General features: G+C 33.4%; 1 protein-coding gene across 1 annotated transcript; it reads right to left on the bottom strand.

The window, feature by feature from the left end:
* On the bottom strand, nucleotides 1-6527 carry LOC111917107 (mediator of RNA polymerase II transcription subunit 15a). The gene is made up of 13 exons (XM_023912771.1): nucleotides 6403-6527; nucleotides 6267-6315; nucleotides 6115-6125; nucleotides 4674-4770; nucleotides 3931-4012; nucleotides 3331-3846; nucleotides 2968-3038; nucleotides 2740-2814; nucleotides 1408-2661; nucleotides 795-1148; nucleotides 496-699; nucleotides 324-415; nucleotides 1-208 (listed from the first exon to the last, which is right to left on the bottom strand). Exons 1-13 carry the CDS (start codon nucleotides 6525-6527, stop codon nucleotides 1-3), a joined length of 3138 nt encoding a protein of 1045 aa, XP_023768539.1.
* Nucleotides 6528-10709: the final 4182 nt, after the last annotated feature.

The raw sequence follows: 10709 nt of genomic DNA, 5'->3' as shown, positions 1-10709 counted from the left end.
CTACTTGGAAACAGAAGAACTCTCCCAGCTTCCATACTTTATGCTGAAGCTCTTTCCACCTATTCCTTGCACAAAGTCGGTGATTACAGATCGAGCACATGCATCCCATTTTCGTGCCATGTCACCAAGAGACATTGGCTCAGGAAGCTCACGAATCGCGCAATGGAATTTAGACACCATTTCCTCATACAATTGCGGCCATGGTTCGCTGATAATGCCAGATTGGTGAAAAAAGTTTTCATAAAAATGACTTTTTGGTAAATAAATATTTATATTTAATTTAGAGGAAGATGCAGAGCATATACATTAATTATATCACTCACCTCGAGACATTATCATGGCTTCCCTTTAAGATCGTAGGTGAAGAAGCTGGATAATTAAGCGGAACAAGTAGCTTAATGCGAAACTCAGGCCTCTGTAGAAAGAAACAAAGTGGCCTTTTCAAAAAGATGCCAAAAATATGAATACATGCCAACAGAGATATTCAAGACTTACCATTTTAGATGTAACCCCTGCCTGGTTACGGAATAGATCAGGGATACACACATTCCTGTATACGAGGGTGACTTTGATTCCTTCATGCCCTTCAAGTATGCTATTACTATCTTCAACAGGGTAATTAGCCACCATCTCTGAGGATGTCTCAAGTAGCTTCTTGTTAATCTCTTTGATCTCTTCCGATATTGCCAGGTTTGTGCACTGTTTGAATAATGTAGATTTCAAAGAAGAAACTCAATGAGAAACCACAAAATGGAGAAAACTTGAAACTATTTACTTGATGAAATAAGTTTTACCTCAATCTTGGACTTCTTCTTCATTGATGGCACAGTTGAATCACTGTCCCATTCCTCAGAAAAAAACTGATCAATGCTATCAAAATCCCCGAAATCTTGTGAAGAATGACTTGCTGATGTGAATTTACGTTTCACTTTTTGTTGTGGCACGTTTTCAGGTGCGAAAAGAAAGGCCGTTTCTTCACCAATATTAAGATGATCAAGATTTACAAGTTCTTCATCAAATATAGGCTCTGTATTTCCACCAACAGGTTTTGCAGGTTCTGGATAAGCAGGTACGCTATGGTGATCCTGCTCGACTATGGTGATATCATTCATTGAAGAACCTACAGTTTTTGATGGTAACGATTCTACCTGAAACGGAAAATAGATGTGTAATGATCAGAAGCATTCAAACAAATTATACCATCAAATTTATTGAAATATATGTTTTCATAAGTTTGGAGTTTGAGATAGACAAAGATATATATGCTCATGCTAGCTACTATTAATATATATTGACATGATTGAGGTTTTATTTTAGGGAAAAAGTGTTCATCTCAAAGTATGTTGCAACATTAATTAAACAAACTAGTATGAATATATAAAGATCATCAAAAGAAACCTAACGTACTGTTTCCGTTAAATGAACTACCGGATCTTTCGAATCTTCTGATACTGCGGCTTTTTCTGTGCATGGGGTGGTGTCCATGGGTGGTGAGGCTGTTGGTGTTTTCGGATGATCCATATCTGAAACTTTGTTGTTCATGGTTTTCTGATTTTTAAACATTCCGGCTATGATTGGTATTTCTTGTCTTTGACCCTCTGTGTTTGACACAGAGGCTGGACCAGAAGAAGAGTGGTGTTTCTCACGACGTGAAGGAGCTGATGAAGAACCAAGTAAAAATGGTGAACAAGCTATTGACTGTGGTGACAACACATTGTTTGCATTAACCTGCCAAGATGAAACTGAATGCTGTCCTGATGGCTGAAGTATTATTGGGTTCGGAGCTGGCTGTGAAGGAAACTGGTTCTGCAACAGGGCAGCCAAAGGAGACAACACTTGACCCTGGTTTGACCCAGTGATCATCTCATGATTCGATTTCTGCATAGGTTGTTTCATTTTTTCTGAGTTGAAACTTTGATTGACCAGTGAGGGTTGGTGGTTAACCTGTCGAGATGGAAAGTTGGCTGCAGTTGCTGCTCTTAACAAACTCATAGAAGAAGTTGAAACGTTAACACTGCTGGGCCTTGGTCCCAAGTTTGACCTTTGTGTTGTACCTAAAACAGTTGGCTGTGTACTTTTGAATGATCCGGTAAGTAACGGATTCACAGAACCCATTTGATACGAATCATTACTAATTAGTGTACTTGTAATTCTCCCTTCTGGCCTTCTTGAAGGGAAATACTGATTAAATTTCATCATTTCAGCTTCTCGAGTAGCAAGGTTAATCCCCTGAGAAGAATTTGGTGGGGGCATGTTTTGCAACCTCATGTCACCATTGCCTTTTTGGATATCAACTGGCTGATGAAGTCGTTGCTGATTAAAGTTTAATATGTTCTGCTCTAGGTTTATCACCCCATGATTAAGATTTTCTTGCAGATTGTAAGGCAACCTCATGTCTCCTCCACTGGGCTGGAGATATGATCCTTTCGACTGGCTATGATCTTCAGGTGCCTGATTGATCATCTGGTCAAAGATCGGAGAAGAACCGCCGTTCTTGATCCTAAAAGAGGTCAAGTAGTTGATGATGAAATTCATGTAGTTGTAAACTCTCTCCCTATTCTTTGGAATCTTATCAATTGTAGCGATATTCAAGAAATTGATCATCTTTTCCAGAAACACTTTTGCGTGTCCATACTTTGTTGCTATCTCGACGTTTGTTTCCTGCAAATTAAGGGGAATCAAGCCTCAGCACAAGAAGAAACTATGTGGGTGTTGATGTATGGTGTGAAAGATTGTGACCTGAGAGCATAAATGCACTGCCCTCTTATGCATACTTAGTAAGTCATTTATATATTTCTCTTTCATCTCTGAAAGCTGCAAAAGTAACTCCGAATCATAAATAAAAAAAATCATATGCAATGAAATCAAGATCATACGAAATATGATAAAAAGGCATCAAATGAACTAGAGATCGACATCATAAATATATTATAAGGTATGATAAGTGAAAATAAATAAAACAAATACCTGTCGGAAAGCACACTCTCGCCAATTTTCATTTGTAGAAAATTCATTTGGATGTGAAAATCCGGCCGTAGCTGCCAATTAATTGAAGACCATTAAACAATTACTAGTCACTATATATAATAAGAAAGATTCCATAGAATTCAATCAAGTAATACAAGACATTTAATTTTCGGCATAAGAACTGATTAAAACAAAAAGGCAACAATTAGGGGAGGAAAGTGACTGTAGGCAATACTTTCCTTCCATTCTCAAAGAGGGTGTTTCCATTAAACACTTAACATGTGTAACTTTGTGATTGGATTGATTTGTTCCTTATATAATTAAAAAGTGTGGTATATGGGAACTATGTGAGTAATTGATTACCTGGCAAGGCAGTAGAAATATGTCCTTGTGGTTTCTTTTGCCCTTCTGATCCAATCAACAATCCATGAACCCTATGCTGACCACCTTCTGGCATCAGAATATGTGGTGTCATCACTGCAGGCTGTTGTGTTTGATTCTGGTTCTGCTGGAAGTTCTGCAATGGATGAACAACCATCTGCTTCTGTCGTTTCTGCACCTGACTTGTATTACTAATTTGTTGCATCGGTGTCTGCAGGTTTTGTAGATGGATCTTTTTGATAGTTGACACTGGCCTTGGACATGGACGAAGATGATCTGATGCCATTTGTTGATTGGTCTTTTGCTGACCAAACATGATGGTTGATTGAGTCATTGAGGGATGTGTTGGTGGCTGTTGGACAGCTGTGTGTTCAAAGATCTGTTGTTTCAACGGTTGATTTTGGTTTGTGAATTGGGGCAAATCCTGTGTTGTATGTGAGGGAGAACTTTGTGAAGCTGGATTAGAGACAAACGTTGGTAGTGGAGACAGGATATGACCTGCAACCAAAATAACAATCATCAAGAACTTTACCAATGACAATTAATTACAAAAACGTACATTGATGAATTTCATGTTGCTACCTGATGTCTGCAGTGTTGGTGTGCTACTGTTGGGAGTCAAGCTGCTCACAGTCATCCTCTCCTCGGGAATTCCTCTTTGTGACTGCATAGAAAAATGTCACACCCATTTAAGCTATTAAGTAATCAAGTAGAATATGAGAAACGTTTGCAACAATTTTGTCATACTGTATCTACAATTGACACCGACATCCTTATTCATTTCTTTTCAAATTATATAATCAATATATTTGCATTCATCAACACATCAAAAGCAGAAAGTTTTCGTGTTCTTCACCATACCATTTTGAGCATTGTCATCATAATCTTAATGTCACACCCTCGACGCGACAATTATAGAACACATATTCCTTTCAGCAATACCAAACTTGAATGACAACATTGGAGCTTAGGGGGTTAATAAATATAGGTGCATCAAGTATATAATCGGTGAGCATTGAACGTTCACTGTCACCGTAATTGTTGATAAAGTTACAGATTCCAAGTTGATCATAGGAAACCTTTTTAATGATTTGTTTCCTTTTTAATTAAAGTTTACTTTGATTTTGTGATTTGAAACTTGTTGATCATGGAGTAAAAACGTTTCGTATACTGATACAAACAATTATAAGAGAGAAACCAACTTTATTCTTACCTCCACTCCACCCCAAATTAAAGTACCTCAAGATGCTTGAACAATTAAGAAAACTTCATGAAACAAGTGAATAAATGACTGAATCAAGAAACTATTGGCAGAATATATATACCTTATCTGCTGAACCTCCTCCGAAGATGGATCTGCTGTTTACAGACATGTTTGGCTGATCACTAGCATAATCTGGATTGATGATTATATCATCGAAACTGTTGATGAAAAAAAAAAGCAGTTAGTCTCATCCATAATCAATAAATCATAATAGTGGAAATTAATAAGAAATATCAGTACTAATGAATTAAAGTTAAGAAGTTGTCATGACTAGAATTACAATAGCAAGAAAAACAACAAATACCACCACCAAGGTGGCTTGGTGGTGATCATTTAGAAGCAACAAAAAATAATTTGATTTTCCAATCACCATCAAGATGGTGTAGTGGTGATCACTTGAAGCACTCTAAGAAAGAAGTTGCCCCAAGTTTAAATCTCACCGGCTTAACACTTGATGTGACATCCTGTTTAAAAAAATGGCCTTTCCAAAATTGAAAATAAACCTCTATTATTTTGTTTGAAAACATTTTTTTTACATGTATACAAGTACTACTAGCATTTAAAACATATAGATAAACACGTGTGCGAAAGTAAAGTGCGTATCGTGATCCCACGATGTGACGAATCATGTTCACAATAAAGGAATATCTAAAAGTCGATTTGAGTCACGTGGGAGTGAGGATTTCAATAATATATGGAAGAAATAATGTACGTTATCGGGGTGACGAAAGCAAGTATAGTCATAAGATGGACATAATAGAAGTTATACCTATTTTGTTCGCTACTAAGCGACAACACACTAGACATCCGACAAAAAACTTTTAGGATATAAACAAAATACGTCACAGAGAACAAAATAACTCATGTAGATGCAACCGATCAACCGTAGGTTTCAACGGTATACAAACCTACAAAATGGTCTTTTCCAAAAGTTTGGTATCAAGCAATAAATGCAGCTAGTAAGCCACAAGAAAGACATCATTAACATCTTTGGGAGAATGTTAAGATCATACCAGCAAACATGTAAAGTACAACAGATGAAAAAAAAACGATGTTAAACATGTATAAGATTGTAGAATGACTATAAAATTAGCAAAAAGATTTGACACGGAAGCAAAAGGATGACTAATTGATTGTGTAATAACAACAGATTTGAAAATGATGTAAAAATAAGTTGATATGCGAAAGTCTTGTGAGTTGGCTTCCATAAACATGTTCAACAGAAATTATCCATTAGTGCAAGAACTCTTTACAGCTCTTGGTGAATTTTATAAACGCATCTGAGATTCAATTTCTGGAATACATATATGCATTCGAGACGCATATATATATATATATATATATATATATATATATATATATATATATATATATATATATATATATATATATATATATATATATATATATATATGAAATAGTTACAATCAGATAGAATAATTAATAGCATTTTTTGAAGGTTTTCCCCAAATAGCGCAGCGTCTTCCATAAAGATTACTGACCTTTTGAAAACCTAAAAATGGTCGCAATTTATATAAACACAAATCCACAGCAAAATTATAATAATAATAATTATTAATAATATAGCATCGAGATTGCTTCTAGAGTGATTAGCGTTCATTATCAATTAACAGCAAAAAGAAACCCTTCAAACATTATCGCAAAACCCCTTCAAGAAAAGAAGCACAAGTAAGCCGATCTTGCTACAACATGCAAAGATTTGTTAAACTTAACCAAAATTTAAATCGCGAAAGCAAAAACAAGAACTTGAAAGAAAATCAGAAATTTACCCAAGATTCATCAAAGAATCTCGAAACTCATCAGTATAGAGTTCGTTAACCCAAGTTTCGATATCCATGTCTGGCTCATTGTACAGATCAGCAGCTCGTTCGCTGCCAGTGCTGCCGCTGTTCATCATGCAAACCCTGCAACTTCAATCAAACACCAAAGAAAGTAATGAACAAGGGATTTGAGCAAAATTCAGTCAGAGAGAACTTCAATTTATCAATCCCTAACAAGACCAATTCCACTACGATCATCTTATGTAGTGATTCGATCGACCGACAACTGACGTTAGCACAAATTAATTCCGATTCAACGTGGCATTAGCTATACGTACCTCGCAGTCGGTGCGCACGAAGTCAAGAAAACGTCTAGAGAGAGAAGAGACCAGAAAAGAAAATCTGATGTAATCGACGTTACAATTTTTGTGAAGCTAAATGCGTATGTGATCACGCCTTGTGCTTCTTGATGAATTTAAGGTGGTTCTTTTGCATTGTGCTTCGGTATGAAAATGACATTAGATATGCCCCCTGTTCTATTTCTTAACTATCTATTCAGTCCCTTTGATACATATTGGGTCCTCTCTCTTTTCTACTTCGATAAATTAGATGCAACTTTTGAATGTGAAATGGCAATATGGTACCCTGAATGCACCAACCACTGTTAACAAACATAAGTCAAAGGACAAAAGGGTCTTTATGTACCAGATAGTTTAGCTTTGTGTGTATTTTTATGTGTATCTAAACTTGAAGGTGGCGAATGTAAATTTGTAAAACCTATAAGCGCGAGGATATAGGTACCGATTGGAATTTGTAAGTCTGAATACCAATGTAATAATGATTAGTTTTGTGGTGTCGGGTCAACTTTATTTCATTTATAATTTTTAAGTATCCAGTTAATTGGATTTTAAAAAGAGGTAAGATTTTTAATTGTAATTAAAACTGGTTTTGACTTTTTTGTTATTTTAATTTCTGAGGTTAATATAAAATTATATATTTATGTTAAACTTCAATAATTTTATCATGGTTAATTATCAAAATCCAGTAAACTAGTTTTTCATGACTTGTAGTTAACATATCTGGTTTTATGGCTTTTAACTTTTTATGATAAAAATAACTAGATATTAATAAATATAAAAAACTCGTTGTAAAAAATCTGATTTTTAAAAATATTTCAAATTTATAATACCTAATTGCCGTGAAAAAATATTTTCCAGTTATTTGCTTCTAAATTTTAAATATACTAATAATCACATATAAACGCCCATACGGCGTTCCTAGTTCAGCCAAATAACATCCTAATCGTTGTCATGCGGGTTATTTGGATTGTGTTATTCTTTAATTTTATAAAAAGTTTGGTAGGACGAAAGTTATGGCTCGAAAGTTTATATTTAACGTCAAACTTTAAAAAATGTTGTATTAAGTTTTATATATATAATAGTAGAAAATAAATATAAAAATATTAATTATATATAAAATTATCGTCTTAAGTCACATCATTTGTAAAGAGTGACTAATCATTGCTCATAAAAAGTTGAGACTTAACATTATCATCAAATTCACACCTAATATTTAAAACCTTGGTTATTCTTTATTCGATTATCAGTTATCACATGAAACGAAATAAGAAAATCGTTTAATTTTTTGGTTTAATTTCAAGTTTTGTGTAACTTTAATCCAACCCCACTACAACTAGAAGTAGTCATTTATACCACTCATTTTTTTTTGTTTTGTTTTTTTGATTTTTTTTTTGTTTGGGTTTTTTTGTTTTGTTTTTTGTTTTTTTGTTTTTTGTTTTTTGTTTTTTTTGTTTTTTTTGTTTTTTTTTTTTTTTTTTGTATTTGTAAGTTATATATACCAGTTTATTACTCGATCATAATAACCTAAAATTCAAGCCCGATTACCCAAATAACAAAAATGTTTTAAATTGAAATTAAGCTGCTAAGATTATTGAAATAACTTCAATCCATATCCATATTGGGTAATCCAAATAACAATAGACTTGTCAAGTTTAGAAAGGGGATAGTAATTTTGAGGCTTGACTTCTTCATAGCCTTATTAAAACATCCATTATATGAGCTATTTTGAAACAACATTTAAAAACATTTTTCTTGGTTCAAAAGACTTAACATATATATTCTTCATATCCTAACATTTTAAATTAATTAAATGTCAAGTTATACAAGAATGTAAAATGATAATCATGAAGAAAAGAAGTTTAAAGTAAACATTTATAAAATCAACTTAACTTCAAAATATGCATCTTCTAAATATTGAATGTTAATCAATCATCTTTTTCTTCAACTAAGCCTCTTGATCATGAACTTAAGGTAAGAATATAAATGTTAAGCTTGGAAGTCTAGCGAATATTATCATCGTTCAAAATTTATTTAAGTATAAGGAACTCACACATTCTTAGCACAATTTAAACCAATAAAACATTTCAAATCTTCATCGAATAGTAAATAATCATTATATGCAGAAAAATAATTTTAAAGATAGCATTGCAAAACATCAACTACAAATAAACATATATAAAGATGCAAGGCTTTAATGTTTTAAATCCCAAACCAAGTCGCCTCACGTCCAAACATCTCATCCAATTCGCCTTAAAAGTCCAAAAAACACACTAAAGTTGAATTCGAAACTGTCAGTGTAAAGAAAACAAAAAGCTAAACATTACATGTATGAAGACCACCTGCGAGGATAGTATCCCCATCATACAATATCCATCACGAGAGGTAGCCATCATTGCATGCAAGTGATGGGTATATATAAAACCATCACTTCACCATAATACCGCAATTATGTACTCAAGTCATCATTGGTCACACAAGTCATCATCACATCCTAAGTGAATACACAAACTTATGAATAAAATTAAGTGCAAAACAGAATAGTTGTCTCAGTTTATAAAAAAATATTTGGAAATCTACATTAGGAACACACATACGTACTTATAGTATCCATATATCATAAATATAATATATCTCATCAAGTATAAAAATATGTTAGGGACTTACAATATTAGGGTAATAAATCACGTCAGTTGGTTGCAACACCTCTACTTCACTTCCCAAGTGGTTTGAGTGGCTAAGTGGCACCAAAGAATAAACATACATTGGATAATAAACAATTAATTCCACTATAATTAAGGTTCTTAATCTTTAGCATCTCTTTTTAATCATTACGTATATCATCTCCGGAATCATACCAAGACACTACTTGATTTAGAAAGTGGAATTTGCCTTGAAAATCCAATCGGTCGAGTTGATACACAAACATGAACAATTCAAAGTGTTTGCACTTTCAAGTCTGACATCCTAATCATCATTAACAACCGTTTGTCTAATTCCTATATGAAGATCAAAATGTTTCATCACTTCACAACTTGATAAACTTCATTTTCCAACTTCATACTCCATAAATGACCTTTAGACTTGATTTCTACTTTTGATTTGTAATTAGGATAGAAAAGACTCACTCTAAATCATATTTGGATCCTATAAACATTATTTAATCATAACTTAAGTAGTTTGTGAGAGATTTTCCAATTATGATTTCCAAAAACTATATGTAAGCTATTAATTCTATCATTGATCCAGTTGAAGGTTCTAATACTATGATTTGGACTTTGAATTGATAAATTCACCTTTAAACCGCATCATAAACCTAATTCATTTCTTAAATTTGAAATACACATGGCCAAGTGATGGTTGCATGAAGTTAGGGTTTCAAAACCTCTATTAAAGCTTGATCATGAACTCAAATTCATCATTATAATGATATTACATCATTAAATTAGTGTTTAAAGCATATGATCTAACTATAAATTCAAATCAATCAATGTATTAAATATGGAAGTTGGACTTGAAGATATTTCTTACATGTTAGAGACTTTGATAATAAAAAAGGATTAAAGCCATCACCTATGAAGATCATTTTGAAGATTTTTAACTCCCGGTTAACACTAGATCTTCAATTTCACTTCAAGCCCCTTAATTCCATCTCAAATTCGAGTCCTTGCTCTATATCTTTTAAACCGGGTATCATTCAAATGAATATAACGGAGGGAAATTTGGGGGTTATCTTAATAACTATAGTCATCTTGCAACGTAGACCCTTAAACTCTTAAGATTCCAACTTGTTTCCTTAACTAACTCCCAAGAGTCCAACAAGACCTAATTCTTCTATAACTAACCTAGAAGGTTAGTTTCTTAATTTGGCCAACCCATTTAAGTTATTTATGTTTAAATAAAATTAACTTTGAAACTTTTAAGTCTATTATTTTATTTGAGTTCAAACTTAAATTACAT

Source organism: Lactuca sativa, chromosome 8 (genome assembly GCF_002870075.4).
Source record: "Lactuca sativa cultivar Salinas chromosome 8, Lsat_Salinas_v11, whole genome shotgun sequence".
Taxonomy (NCBI): domain Eukaryota; kingdom Viridiplantae; phylum Streptophyta; class Magnoliopsida; order Asterales; family Asteraceae; genus Lactuca; species Lactuca sativa.
This window is presented reverse-complemented; position numbering and strand designations above follow the sequence as displayed.